Source organism: Oncorhynchus keta, chromosome 8 (genome assembly GCF_023373465.1).
Source record: "Oncorhynchus keta strain PuntledgeMale-10-30-2019 chromosome 8, Oket_V2, whole genome shotgun sequence".
Classification (NCBI taxonomy): domain Eukaryota; kingdom Metazoa; phylum Chordata; class Actinopteri; order Salmoniformes; family Salmonidae; genus Oncorhynchus; species Oncorhynchus keta.
Genome location: NC_068428.1, coordinates 47,416,984 through 47,432,967, shown reverse-complemented (window position 1 = coordinate 47,432,967; position 15,984 = coordinate 47,416,984). Strand labels below are relative to the sequence as shown.

Sequence of the window (15,984 nt, the reverse complement as noted above, 5' to 3'; positions counted from 1 at the left end):
GTTAAAGGATATCCACTTCATGCACATATTTTCAAACGTATAGAAATGCACATTGGTCAGCACTGTCATTTTACCCATCCCTATTATCTGCATTTACATTGACAAATGAATATGTTTTGTTGTAGTTTGGTTTGGTTTGGTTGAAGTGTTGTGGTATTATGTACTTTATTAACTGGAGAGAGCATGCTGTTCTAGTTTAGAGAGGGATAGATCAAACTTGGCACATCATTTGGGCCACACTATTAATAAGAATGTCATTTCGGTATCCCCCTCCCACCCCCTGTACCCCATTACTGCTTTGGACATTTGCCAAATGGTGGACGCATGGCAGCTGGACGCATGCGCAGTGTGCCGTGATCAACACAGCTCAGCTTCATTCGCTCTTCAAGAAGGGGTCTTAAATGCCGATCGAAGTACTCAAACAAACTTTATACCAACGTTAAAATAACTAGTGAGCTTTCGTAGAGTGAACGGTCCATTGCTCCATATAGCGCTCCGACGTGACGCTTAAATTAGTCCTATAGTTTATTTTACAGTTAAAAGTGTTGTTTTTTTTCCGCTGTTGTTCTGGTATCTTCGCTGAGGCTAATGTCAGTCAGTCAGACCAACTCATGTGTTTGAACTTCTTCAGAGAACGAGTCCAGTCCCGGTGACAGCAGCAGAGCGAGCTGTGTGTTCCGCTGTTCCAACTCCTCTTCAATCTATCATCATGAGCTTGTCCAAAGAGTGAAAACGGAAATTGGAAACGAAAGTGTATTTTTTTTTAAAAAGTACAAACGAAGATATCTTCCCAACCCAAGGTATGTTTTGTATTATTTAATTATTTTTTTGTTGTGTGTGTGAAAAGGCTTAGTCTAAATGTTGGCCAAATAGGTCTATAGAACAAATAGGGCTATAAAACAGCCCATTGAAACGACGGGGTTATAACATGCTATGCAGGTGTAATTGTCTAATGTTGATATGCAGCGGTTATAAACTAAACTGAAAAGCGAATAAATCCTGTTTTTATGAGCCCTTTTGTAGAGTAATCATTTTGCTATTTGTTTGACTATTTTAGTCGTAATAACGTGTTTTCATCTCCACCTATTCATTGACCTTTGAATAGATCAGTAGGCCTATAGGCTGCATTTAGGCGTATCTGCTGTCTATCAATGGGTAGTGTCGTAGACCTAGCTAGGCCTACTGTTCAACAATCATTAAATATTATAGCTTTGTTACACCTTAATATTTAGTAGGCCTAATTGTGAATGAGGTGTCATTAATATCTGTGCTAGATTTGGAATATAGCTCTGAAATAGTTTTCCCCCCCAAAAAAAAACATTTTACAGTATATATTTATTATTTTAAGTCATGTATTTCTTACATCATACAGACTAATAATATAACTCTATAATTGTAATATTCCCTTTCCACTTTCACCGTTTAGAAACTTCGGCATTTGCGAGCTCCATGCAATGCGTTGCTCATGCCCTCACAGTCGCCGGTGGCCACGAGCGCATACCGAAACAGCCTCCGTCTCTTGCGCTGTCCATCCTCGTGCCGAACGGGCAGCTTCTATCCCTCTCTTGTGCAGACCGGCGGACTCTCTCTCTCTCTCTCTCTCTCTCTGTCTCACTTGTGATCTTCACGTGTATTTTGTGTTTATATTTGATATGTAGGAAATGAGATTAGTATCCCCTACTGCAACACGCAGGACCACCACCATGCATGCCACGACGCGCCACTTGCTCCGTCCCAGAATGGCCCTGGCTGGCTAACGGCCTGTCCCTAACAACTAGCAACAACATGATCTGAATCTGATACCTAACGAAATTCATACAGGATCGATTACACATTGAGGACTCATAGCCAAAACGCACTTATGCACAGCTAAGCGCAGTAGGTCTATCTCTATTGTTTTGGTGAGGTTTAGGGTTGTTGTAAATGGAAGTGTTCGCCCGGACTTGTATAGCCTACGTTATTTTTAACTTTAACAATTGTCTTGAGGGAATATTGGTGACAAAATTCGTGGCATAATTTGAATAGACATGTATTTCACATTATAGGCTATTCAACATGTGTGTAATGGTACTGTTAAGGTAGTGAAAGAATGACAAGATAATAATGCTTTTAAAGGTTTGGTAACTATGCAAGTCACAGGCCTATTCATGCCAAATATGTGATTTTTTTTAGGGAACTTCTAATGTATTAATTTTAGTGTGGTCTACTTATTGATGTAAATATAAAACATTTGCGTTTTTATTATTTTAATGATTGAGTGTAATTGTTTAATTTCAACAGTTGAGGCTGACATTTGTTAGTGGTTCCGGGTCGCTTTGTGAAACCTGTACTAGTGTATGTTCAGATGGAAAAGGTGAAGTCTACAGTAAACTGTTTACTTGCGTTATGACATAATAATTATTCTAGACAACTACGCATCAGAGACATCACATGATGAACAATTGTCCCAAAATATTACCCATGACATCCAGTGGTTGCTCTTACGAGAAAATGTGGACCTCCCGCCCCCCTCCCTCAAATGCACACACATTTATTTCCAGCCCGTTATTTTGTAAAAAACAGTAGCCTATAGAACCACATATGGTTGTGATTGCATCAACTCCAATTGATATCGTTCCCGTTTAGACCTACTTTAACAATTACGCACCACACAGAGTCGTAAATCAGTAATTTATCTTCGGGGCCTTTGCTGGAATAGTCTGCCAATACCGCGGTAGTAAACGCCTGAAATGTCTTTCCGACAATGGTAGTAAAGCCGTGTTGACACGCGGGCATTACGGTATTTGGGGAGATGACCATGGTTCCTCTCGTGTGCCTGGACGTTTTATAAAGAATCTACCCAAACAGGAATTCCCAACACGTTTTGGAAACTCGAGAATAGCGGACCTTGGCTACAATATAAAAAAAAATCAGATTCTGTTGTCAATAATGCACGTTTTGGATATGAAGAGGAGCGCTTTTCCCTCCACATCTGCGCTCTTAGTCGAGACAATAGGATCGTGACATGTATGTAGCCTGTAGGGCCACGCGTGGCATGACTGACAGCCATGTTGATAGCGTCATGCCGGTTTGTTCAATAATTTCCTCGATTTCGTTTTTTTTTTTTTATGGAGTGAAATTACCACAATGTAGATATGAAGCCGAGTTCATTCCCCACTCCCACCCATCTATCTACCTTTCTCCTGCTCTCCCCTGTTACCCTACAGTGTCAATACCTACACCAAGAAATATAACTCTCCCTTCAGGGAGTTTGACGGAAATGGCACTGGCAGGCCTGCACATTGATTCCTTGCACAGGATCGAGAGAGAGAGAGAGAGAGAGAGAGAGAGAGAACGAGCTCAGTTGGCCTGAGAGAAGCATTATTGTCTTGGGTTTCAGGCCAACGTGAGCTCAACGCTATGAAAAATTAAAAGGATGCAAGACTAAAAGACAAAGACAACAAACGAAAAGTTTGCGTTTGACGTTCGCCAGAGAACCAGAACCCAGCAGCTCTAACACGGAGTGAGACAGTCGGGGGGATTTAATGGTGTAGCCAGCCGGTGCTATCATTTATACTTCGGCCCTCATTTTTGTTTATCATATTTCATATTTTATTGAACAGATAGAGAGCGGATGCCAGTGGAGAACGATAGAGTTTTTTTTGTCAAAAAGGGCACTAGTCGTGATGCAAACCTAGGCAGATACCGTAGACATGAGTGCAGGAGGCTATGATCACTAGACCATCCAGGCTACACACACAAGTCACCTCTTCGTTGTTGGTGCAGTCCTCGCCGTATGAGTCACGTTACAATTCTCACCAAGTGGGTTATTAACACTACTGGGAAGATGTGTAAGATGTTTTGTTTTTGCCTTCCACCTCTCTCTGTTCACTACAATAAATGTTCCTGTAAATGATTATTCAGCTTTACTTTTGGCTAGAGACTCTAGTCACTGAGCTCTTTTAAGTACAGGCCATTCTACTGCCAAAATGTTTGTCTATGGAGATTACATGGTGGTGTGCTCGATTTTATACACCTGTCTACCAAGGGTGTGACTGAAATAGACGGATCCACTAATTTGAAGGGGTGTCCACATACTTTTGTGTATGTATGTGTGTATGTATATATATCACACACACACACACACACACACACACACACACACACACACACACACACACACACACACACACACACACACACACACACACACACACACACACACACACACACGCACATGCACACACACACACACACACACACACACACACACACACACACACACACACACACACACACACACACACACAAATATATATATATATATGTATTGCACACTCACAAACACACACACACACACGCACGCACACACGCACGCACACACACACACACACACACACACACACACACACACACACACACACACACACACACACACACACACACAAACACTCACAAACACACACACACACACACACAAACACACACTCACAAACACACATACACACACGCACACACACAAAGTATGAGGACACTTTTCAAATGAGTGGATTCAGTAATCTCAGCCACACCCGTTGCTGACAGGTTTATAAAATCGAGCACACAGCCATGCAATCTCCATAGACAAACATTGGCAGTAGAATGGTCCGTACAGAAGAGCTCAGGGACTTTCAACGTGGCTCCGTCATAGGATGCCACCTTAACCAACAAGTCCGTTTTTTAACATTTCTGCCCTGCTAGAGCTGCCACGGTCAACTGCTTCTACACCTGCATTGCTTGCTGTTTGGGGTTTTAGGCTGGGTTTCTGTACAGCACTTTGAGATATCAGCTGATGTACGAAGGGCTATATAAATACATTTGATTTGATTTGATTTGAACTGTAAGTGATGTTATTGTGAAGTGGAAACGTCTAGGAGCAACAACGGCTCAGCCGCAATGTGGTAGACCACACAAGCTCACAGAACGGGACTGTCATACTATCTCTGGATGCAACGTCACCAGCAGAATTGTTCGTTCGGGAGCTTCATGAAAATGGGTTTCCATGGCTGAGCAGCCGCACACAAGTCTAAGATCACCAAAAACCACTATGCTCACTGTCAAGCGTCGACTGGTGTGGTGTAAAGCTCGCCGCCATTGGACTCTGGAGCAGTGGAAACGTGTTCTCTGGAGTGATGAATCACGTTTCACCATCTGGCAGTCCGACGGATGAATCTGGGTTTGGCGGATGTCAGGGGGAACGCTACCGTCCCTAATGCATAGTGCCAACTGTAAAGTTTGGTGGAGGAGGAATAATGGTCTGGGGCTGTTTTTCATGGTTCAGGCCCCTTAGTTCCAGTGAAGGGAAATCTTAATGCTACAGTGGCAAAGGGTGATACCTAGTCATTCTAGATGCTTCCAACTTTGTGGCAACAGTTTGGGGTAGTCCTTTTCCTGTTTCAGCATGACAATGCCCCCTGTGCACAAAGCGAAGTCCATACAGAAATGGTTTGTTGAGATCGGTGTGGAAGAAGTTGACTGGCCTGCACAGAGCCCTGACCTCAACCCCATAGAACACCTTTGGGATGAATTGGAACGCCGACTGTGAGCCAGGCCTAATCGCCCAACATTAGTGCCACTAATCACTAATAATCTTGTGGCTGAATGGAAGCAAGTGCCCGCAGCCTTCCCAGAAGAGTGGAGGCTGTTATAGCAGCAATGTTCCTACATCTAGTGGAAAGCCTTCCCAGAAGAGTGGAGGCTGTTATAGCAGCAATGTTCCTACATCTAGTGGAAAGCCTTCCCAGAAGAGTGGAGGCTGTTATAGCAGCAATGTTCCTACATCTAGTGGAAAGCCTTCCCAGAAGAGTGGAGGCTGTTATAGCAGCAATGTTCCTACATCTAGTGGAAAGCCTTCCCAGAAGAGTGGAGGCTGTTATAGCGGCAATGTTCCAACATCTAGTGGAAAGCCTTCCCAGAAGAGTGGAGGCTGTTATAGCGGCAATGGGGGAGGGACCAGCTCCATATTAATGACCATGATTTTGAAATTAGATCGTTTACTAGCAGGTGTCCGCATACTTTTGGTCATGTAGTGTATGTATACTCTAGAATAACATACTGGATACTATAAAAGGATATGAGGAATACAACACAGCATCCTTCCCCTTCTGGTGTTGCACACAGACACACACACACACACACACACACACACACACACACACACACACACACACACACACACACACACACACACACGAAAAGGAACTAAAAGATGTGTCTACATTACAATGTCTCACAGATTATTATATTCTCTTTTCTCTCTCTCCCTCTCTCTCTCTCTCTCTCTGTCTCTCTCTCTCTCTCTCTCTCTCTCTCTCTCTCTCTCTCTCTCTCTCTCTCTCTCTGTCTCTCTCTCTCTCTCTCTCTCTCTCTCTCTCTCTCTCTCTCTCTCTCTCTCTCTCTCTCTCTCTCTCTCTCTCTCTCTCTCTCTCTCTCTCTCTCTCTCTCTCTCTCTCTCTCTCTCTCTCTCTCTCTCTCTCTCTCTCTCTCTCTCTCTCTCTCTCTCTCTCTCTCTCTCTCTCTCTCTCTCTCTCTCTCTCTCTCTCTCTCTCTCTCTCTCTCTCTCTCTCTCTCTCTCTCTCTCTCTCTCTCTCTCTCTCTCTCTCTCTCTCTCTCTCTCTCTCTCTCTCTCTCTCTCCTCTCTCTCTCTCTCTCTCTCTCTCTCCTCTCTGTCTCTCTCTCTCTCTGTCTCTCTCTCTCTCTCTCTCTCTCTCTCTCTCTCTCTCTCTCTCTCTCTCTCTCTCTCTCTCTCTCTCTCTCTCTCTCTCTCTCTCTCTCTCTCTCTCTCTCTCTCTCTCTCTCTCTCTCTCTCTCTCTCTCTCTCTCTCTCTCTCTCTCTCTCTCTCTCTCTCTCTCTCTCTTCTCTATCCTCTCTCCTCTCTCAGGTGTTTTAGTGGGTGTTATCTGAAGGAGTCATGGAGCCTTCACCGGACCTCAGGGAACATACGGTGAGTTACAGTGTAACAGACAGTAGAGAGAGAGAGAGAGGGATAGTGCTACTCTCTCTCTCTCTCTGAACCAGTGTTTGGGTGGGTGGGAGGGTTGCTGTCTGTTTGGGTGGGTGGGAGGGTTGCTGTCTGTTTGGGTGGGTGGGACCAGTATAGTCCCAGTCAGCTAGACCAGTATAGTCCCAGTCCCAAATAGACCAGTATAGCCCCAGTCAGCCAGACCAATATAGCCCCAGTCAGCTAGACCAGTATACCCCAGTCCCAGTCCCAGTTAGACCAGTATAGTCCCAGTCAGCTAGACCAGTATAGCCCCAGTCCCAGTCCCATCTAGACCAGTATAGTCCCAGTCCCAGCTAGACCAGTATAGTCCCAGTCAGCAAGACAAGTATAGCACCAGTCAGCTAGACCAGTATAGCCCCAGTCAGCTAGACCAGTATAGCCCCAGTCAGCCAGACCAGCATAGCTCCAGTCAGCTAGACCAGTGTAGCCCCAGTCCCAGCTAGACCAGTATAGCTCCAGTCAGCTAGACCAGTATAGCCCCAGTCAGCTAGACCAGTATAGTCCCAGTCAGCTAGACCAGTGTAGCCCCAGTCAGCTAGACCAGTATAGTCCCAGTCAGCTAGACCAGTATAGTCCCAGTCCCAACTAGACCAGTATAGCCCCAGTCAGCCAGACCAATATAGCCCCAGTCCCAGTCCCAGCTAGACCAGTATACCCCAGTCCCAGTCCCAGTTAGACCAGTATAGTCCCAGTCAGCTAGACCAGTATAGCCCCAGTCCCAGTCCCATCTAGACCAGTATAGTCCCAGTCCCAGTCCCAGCTAGACCAGTATAGTCCCAGTCAGCAAGACAAGTATAGCCCCAGTCAGCTAGACCAGTATAGCCCCAGTCAGCTAGACCAGTATAGCCCCAGTCAGCCAGACCAGCATAGCCCCAGTCAGCTAGACCAGTATAGCCCCAGTCCCAGCTAGACCAGTATAGTCCTAGTCAGCTAGACCAGTATAGCCCCAGTCAGCCAGACCAGTATAGTCCCAATCAGCTAGACCAGGATAGCCCCAGTCCCAGCTAGACCAGTATAGCCCCAGTCAGCTAGACCAGTATAGCCCCAGTCCCAGTCCCAGCTAGACCAGTATAGTCCCAGTCAGCTAGATCAGTATAGTCCCAGTCAGCTAGACCAGTATAGTCCCAGTCAGCTAGATCAGTATAGTCCCAGTCAGCTAGACCAGTATAGTCCCAGTCAGCTAGACCAGTATAGCCCCAGTCAGCTAGACCAGTATAGTCCCAGTCAGCTAGACCAGTATAGTCCCAGTCCCAACTAGACCAATATAGTCCCAGTCAGCTAGACCAGTATATCCCCAGTCAGCTAGACCAGTAAAGTCCCAGTCCCAGCTAGACCAGTATAGTCCCAGTCCCAGCTAGACTGGTATAGCCCCAGTCAGCTAGACCATCATAGCCCCAGTCCCAGTCCCAGCTAGACCAGTATAGTCCCAGTCAGCTAGACCAGTATAGTCTCAGTCAGCTAGACCAGTATAGTCCCAGTCAGCTAGACCAGTATAGCCCCAGTCAGCTAGACCAGTATATCCCCAGTCAGCTAGACCAGTATAGTCCTAGTCAGCTGGACCAGTATAGTCCCAGTCCCAGCTCGACCAGTATATCCCCAGTCCCAGCTAGACCAGTATAGCCCCAGTCAGCTAGACCAGTATAGTCCCAGTCAGCTAGACCAGTATAGTCCCAGTCAGCTAGACCAGTATAGCCCCAGTCAGCTAGACCAGTATATCCCCAGTCAGCTAGACCAGTATAGTCCCAGTCAGCTAGACCAGTATAGTCCCAGTCCCAGCTCGACCAGTATATCCCCAGTCCCAGCTAGACCAGTATAGCCCCAGTCAGCTAGACCAGTATATCCCCAGTCAGCTAGACCAGTATAGTCCTAGTCAGCTAGACCAGTATAGTCCCAGTCCCAGCTACACTAGTATAGCCCCAGTCAGCTAGACCAGTATAGCCCCAGTCAGCTAGACCAGTATAGCCCCAGTCAGCTAGACCAATATAGCCCCAGTCAGCTAGACCAGTATACCCCAGTCCCAGTCCCAGTTAGACCAGTATAGTCCCAGTCAGCTAGACCACTATAGTCCCAGTCAGCTAGACCAGTATAGTCCCAGTCAGCGAGACCAGTATAGCCCCAGTCAGCCAGACCAGTATAACCCCAGTCAGCTAGACCAGTATAGCCCCAGTCAGCTAGACCAGTATAGCCCCAGGCAGCTAGACCAGTATAGCCCCAGTCAGCAAGACAAGTATAGCCCCAGTCAGCTAGACCAGTATAGCCCCAGTCAGCTAGACCAGTATAGCCCCAGTCAGCCAGACCAGCATAGCCCCAGTCAGCTAGACCAGTATAGCCCCAGTCCCAGCTAGACCAGTATAGTCCTAGTCAGCTAGACCAGTATAGCCCCAGTCAGCCAGACCAGTATAGTCCCAATCAGCTAGACCAGGATAGCCCCAGTCCCAGCTAGACCAGTATAGCCCCAGTCAGCTAGACCAGTATAGCCCCAGTCCCAGTCCCAGCTAGACCAGTATAGTCCCAGTCAGCTAGATCAGTATAGTCCCAGTCAGCTAGACCAGTATAGTCCCAGTCAGCTAGATCAGTATAGTCCCAGTCAGCTAGACCAGTATAGTCCCAGTCAGCTAGACCAGTATAGCCCCAGTCAGCTAGACCAGTATAGTCCCAGTCAGCTAGACCAGTATAGTCCCAGTCCCAACTAGACCAATATAGTCCCAGTCAGCTAGACCAGTATATCCCCAGTCAGCTAGACCAGTAAAGTCCCAGTCCCAGCTAGACCAGTATAGTCCCAGTCCCAGCTAGACTGGTATAGCCCCAGTCAGCTAGACCATCATAGCCCCAGTCCCAGTCCCAGCTAGACCAGTATAGTCCCAGTCAGCTAGACCAGTATAGTCCCAGTCAGCTAGACCAGTATAGTCCCAGTCAGCTAGACCAGTATAGCCCCAGTCAGCTAGACCAGTATATCCCCAGTCAGCTAGACCAGTATAGTCCTAGTCAGCTGGACCAGTATAGTCCCAGTCCCAGCTCGACCAGTATATCCCCAGTCCCAGCTAGACCAGTATAGCCCCAGTCAGCTAGACCAGTATAGTCCCAGTCAGCTAGACCAGTATAGTCCCAGTCAGCTAGACCAGTATAGCCCCAGTCAGCTAGACCAGTATATCCCCAGTCAGCTAGACCAGTATAGTCCCAGTCAGCTAGACCAGTATAGTCCCAGTCCCAGCTCGACCAGTATATCCCCAGTCCCAGCTAGACCAGTATAGCCCCAGTCAGCTAGACCAGTATATCCCCAGTCAGCTAGACCAGTATAGTCCTAGTCAGCTAGACCAGTATAGTCCCAGTCCCAGCTACACTAGTATAGCCCCAGTCAGCTAGACCAGTATAGCCCCAGTCAGCTAGACCAGTATAGCCCCAGTCAGCTAGACCAATATAGCCCCAGTCAGCTAGACCAGTATACCCCAGTCCCAGTCCCAGTTAGACCAGTATAGTCCCAGTCAGCTAGACCACTATAGTCCCAGTCAGCTAGACCAGTATAGTCCCAGTCAGCGAGACCAGTATAGCCCCAGTCAGCTAGACCAGTATAACCCCAGTCAGCTAGACCAGTATAGCCCCAGTCAGCTAGACCAGTATAGCCCCAGTCCCAGCTAGACCAGTATAGTCCCAGTCAGCTAGACCAGTATAGTCCCAGTCAGCTAGACCAGTATAGCCCCAGTCAGCTCGACCAGTATAGCCCCAGTCCCAGTCCCAGCTAGACCAGTATAGTCCCAGTCAGCTAGACCAGTATAGTCCCAATCAGCTAGACCAGTATAGTCCCAGTCAGCTAGACCAGTATAGCCCCAGTCAGCCAGACCAGCATATCCCCCGTCAGCTAGACCAGTATAGCCCCAGTCCTAGCTAGACCAGTATAGTCCTAGTCAGCTAGACCAGTATAGTCCCAGTCAGCTAGACCAGTATAGTCCCAGTCAGCTAGACCAGTATAGTCCCAGTCAGCTAGACCAGTATAGTCCCAGTCAGCTCGACCAGTATAGTCCTAGTCAGCTATACCAGTATAGCCCCAGTCAGCTAGACCAGTATAGCCCCAGTCAGCTAGACCAGTATAGCCCCAGTCCCAGCTAGACCAGTATAGTCCCAGTCAGCTAGACCAGTATAGTCCCAGTCAGCTAGACCAGTATAGCCCCAGTCAGCTCGACCAGTATAGCCCCAGTCCCAGTCCCAGCTAGACCAGTATAGTCCCAGTCAGCTAGACCAGTATAGTCCCAATCAGCTAGACCAGTATAGTCCCAGTCAGCTAGACCAGTATAGTCCCAATCAGCTAGACCAGTATAGTCCCAGTCAGCTAGACCAGTATAGTCCTAGTCAGCTAGACCAGTATAGTCCCAGTCCCAGTCAGCTAGACCAGTATAGTCCCAGTCAGCTAGACCAGTATATCCCCAGTCAGCGAGACCAGTATAGTCCCAGTCAGCTAGACCAGTATAGCCCCAGTCCCAGTCCCAGCTAGACCAGTATAGTCCCAGTCCCAGCTAGACTAGCATAGCCCCAGTCAGCTAGACCAGTATAGTCCCAGTCCCAGCTAGACCAGTATAGTCCCAGTCCCAGCTAGACCAGTATAGCCCCAGTCAGCTAGACCAGCATAGCCCCAGTCCCAGTCCCAGCTAGACCAGTATAGTCCCAGTCAGCTAGACCAGTATAGTCCCAGTCAGCTAGACCAGTATATCCCCAGTCAGCTAGACCAGTATAGTCCCAGTCGAAGCTAGACTAGTATAGCCCCAGTCAGCTAGACCAGCATAGCCCCAGTCCCAGTCCCAGCTAGACCAGTATAGTCCCAGTCAGCTAGACCAGTATAGTCCCAGTCAGCTAGACCAGTATAGTCCCAGTCAGCTAGACCAGTATAGTCCCAGTCCCAGTCAGCTAGACCAGTATAGCCCCAGTCAGCTAGGCCAGTATATCCCCAGTCAGCTAGACCAGTATAGTCCCAGTCAGCTAGACCAGTATAGCCCCAGTCAGCTAGACCAGTATAGTCCTAGTCAGCTAGACCAGTATATCCCCAGTCAGCTAGACCGGTATAGTCCCCGTCCCAGTCAGCCAGACCAGTATAGTCCCAGTCCCAGTCTGCTAGACCAGTACAGTCCCCGTCCTAGTCAGCTAGACCAGTATATCCCCAGTCAGCTAGACCAGTATAGTCCCAGTCCCAGCTAGACCAGTATATCCCCAGTCAGCTAGACCAGTATAGTCCTAGTCAGCTAGACCAGTATAGCCCCAGTCCCAGTCAGCCAGACCAGTATAGTCCCAGTCCCAGTCTGCTAGACCTGTACAGTCCCCGTCCCAGTCAGCCAGACCAGTATAGTCCCAGTCCCAGTCTGCTAGACCAGTACAGTCCCCGTCCCAGTCAGCCAGACCAGTATAGTCCCAGTCCCAGTCTGCTAGACCTGTACAGTCCCCGTCCCAGTCAGCCAGACCAGTATAGTCCCAGTCCCAGTCTGCTAGACCTGTACAGTCCCCGTCCCAGTCAGCCAGACCAGTATAGCCCCAGTCCCAGTCTGCTAGACCGGTATAGTCCCCGTCCCAGTCAGCCAGACCAGTATAGTCCCAGTCCCAGTCTGCTAGACCTGTACAGTCCCCGTCCCAGTCAGCCAGACCAGTATAGCCCCAGTCCCAGCATTCCATAATGGTTTCTGTGGCAGCATGGGCAGTGAACAAACTATCCTAGGTGTGTCCATCTAGAGGCATCTTTCTAGCTCTATGCTAGCGACCTGGTTCATCTTGTTTAAAGATCAGGCGGTATTGTTGGGAAAATGATTTTGGCGGCGAGCGAGGGAGGGCCAACTCACATTTCAAAGACGTTAGCGAACAGAACAGGTGTAATTTCATCTCCTTCACTCGCCCTCGTTCTGACAACACCATCTCTCTCTCTCTCTCTCTCTCTCTCTCTCTCTCTCTCTCTCTCTCTCTCTCTCTCTCTCTCTCTCGCTTAGTCATTGGCTCCCTCTCTATCTCGCTCTGTCAATCTCTCTCGCTCTCTCTCTGCCCTTCCCTGCCGTGCCGTGCCAGCTCAGAGAATAACAATTGTGTAAAGTAGGCCAGAGTAGAAATATGTGTTGTTTTTCTGTTGTCTTTCAGTTCTTCTCTCAGACCTGTTCTGGTCCTATTTCGGGTTTAGATTACCTCTGTGCTCTGACACACACACACACACACACACACACACACACACACACACACACACACACACACACACACACACACACACACACACACACACACACACACACACACACACACACACACACACACACACACACACACACACACACACACTACATGCACCAACCCTGCCTCTGCCACCCGACTATCAAGTATGAATGTCTATATTTCCCAACACTATATCAGCATCAGTTTAAAGATGTGTGTCGTTGATCAGGTGAATATGAGGAGAGGCTCAGATATATTGTCATATATACAGAGACAAAGAGAGGAAGGAGTATGGGGGGAGATTTGTTTACAGTTTTGCAGTGGTGGAAAAAGTACCCAATTGTCATACTTGAGTAAAAGTAAAGATTCCTTAATAGAAAATGACTCAAGTAAAAGTGAAAGTCACCCAGTAAAATACTACTCGAGTAAAAGTCTAAAAGTATTTATTTTGAAATATTATTAAGTATCAATCGGAAAATGTAAAGATACTTTTAAGTATCAAAAGTAAAGTGTGAATCACAGATAATTTTCTGATAGCCGGGGCACCCTCCAACACCCTCCAACACCCTCCAACACTCTCCAACACTCTCCAACACCCTCCAACACCCTCCAACACTCTCCAACACTCTCCAACACCCTCCAACACCCTCCAACACTCTCCAACACTCTCCAACACCCTCCAACACTCCAACACTCTCCAACACCCTCCAACACCCTCCAACACTCTCCAACACCCTCCAACACCCTCCAACACCCTCCAACACCCTCCAACACACTCCAACACCCTCCAACACCCTCCAACACCCTCCAACACCCTCCAACACTCTCCAACACCCTCCAACACTCTCCAACACCCTCCAACACCCTCCAACACTCTCCAACACCCTCCAACACTCTCCAACACTCTCCAACACCCTCCAACACCTCCAACACCTCCAACACCCTCCAACACCCTCCAACACTCTCCAACACCCTCCAACACTCTCCAACACCCTCCAACACCCTCCAACACCCTCCAACACCCTCCAACACCCTCCAACACCCTCCAACACTCTCCAACACCCTCCAACACCCTCCAACACTCTCCAACACTCTCCAACACCCTCCAACACTCTCCAACACCCTCCAACACCCTCCAACACCCTCCAACACCCTCCAACACCCTCCAACACCTCTCCAACACCCTCCAACACCCTCCAACACTCTCCAACACTCTCCAACACCCTCCAACACCCTCCAACACTCTCCAACACCCTCCAACACCCTCCAACACTCTCCAACACTCTCCAACACCCTCCAACACTCTCCAACACTCTCCAACACCCTCCAAAACCCTCCAACACCCTCCAACACCCTCCAACACTCTCCAACACCCTCCAACACTCTCCAACACCCTCCAACACCATCCAACACCCTGCAACACTCAGACATGATTTACAAACAAAGCATGTGTGTTCAGCGAGTCCCAGTCCGCCATCTCAGAGGCAGTCGAGACGACCAGGGATGTTGCGTGAATTGCATTGTGTTCAAAGCGTAACGGGTACTTTTGTGTGTATCAGGGAAAATGTGTGGGTTAAAATGGTACAAAGTAGAATCTTTAGGAATGTAGTGGAGTAAAAATGAAAGTTGTAAATAAAGTAAATAGTAAAGTAAATTACAGATGAATTAATTACCCAAAACACTTCTGAAGTATTTAACACTTTAAAGTGTTTCTACACCACTGTAGTGTTGACGATACATTTACATGTATTATTATTATTATTACTATTATTAGCTTTTATACAGAAAAACTTACAGGAGGGTCCTTCTGTGGCTCAGTTGGTAGTGCATGGCGCTTGTAACCCCAGGGTAGTGGGTTCGATTCCCGGGACCACCCATACGTAGAATGTATGCACACATGACTGTAAGTCGCTTTGGATAAAAGCGTCAGCTAAATGGCACATACACACATACATACACATATATATATATATATATATATACATTTTTTACAGGAGCAGTCAGGGTTAAGTGTTTTACAGGAGCAGTCAGGGTTAAATGTTTTACAGGAGCAGTCAGGGTTAAATGTTTTACAGGAGCAGTCAGGGTTAAATGTTTTACAGGAGCAGTCAGGGTTAAGTGTTTTACAGGAGCAGTCAGGGTTAAGTGTTTTACAGGAGCAGTCAGGGTTAAATGTTTTACAGGAGCAGTCAGGGTTAAGTGTTTTACAGGAGCAGTCAGGGTTAAATGTTTTACAGGAGCAGTCAGGTTTAAGTGTTTTACAGGAGCAGTCAGGGTTAAATGTTTTACAGGAGCAGTCAGGGTTAAATGTTTTACAGGAGCAGTCAGGGTTAAATGTTTTACAGGAGCAGTCAGGGTTAAATGTTTTACAGGAGCAGTCAGGGTTAAGTGTTTTACAGGAGCAGTCAGGGTTAAATGTTTTACAGGAGCAGTCAGGGTTAAATGTTTTACAGGAGCAGTCAGGGTTAAGTGTTTTACAGGAGCAGTCAGGGTTAAGTGTTTTACAGGAGCAGTCAGGGTTAAGTGTTTTACAGGAGCAGTCAGGGTTAAATGTTTTACAGGAGCAGTCAGGGATAAATGTTTTACAGGAGCAGTCAGGGTTAAATGTTTTACAGGAGCAGTCAGGGTTAAATGTTTTACAGGAGCAGTCAGGGTTAAATGTTTTACAGGAGCAGTCAGGGTTAAATGTTTTACAGGAGCAGTCAGGGTTAAATGTTTTACAGGAGCAGTCAGGGTTAAATGTTTTACAGGAGCAGTCAGGGTTAAATGTTTTACAGGAGCAGTCAGG

General features: G+C 47.4%; 1 protein-coding gene across 1 annotated transcript in view; it reads left to right on the top strand.

The window, feature by feature from the left end:
- Positions 1-358: 358 nt before the first annotated feature.
- eya4 (EYA transcriptional coactivator and phosphatase 4) overlaps positions 359-15,984 on the top strand; it is a 182,591-nt gene continuing 166,965 nt past the window's right edge. Inside the window, 2 exon segments of the mRNA XM_052524592.1 lie at positions 359-800; positions 6,900-6,962. Of these exon segments, the coding sequence (XP_052380552.1) occupies positions 6,930-6,962 (33 nt within the window). The 5' untranslated portion in view covers positions 359-800; positions 6,900-6,929.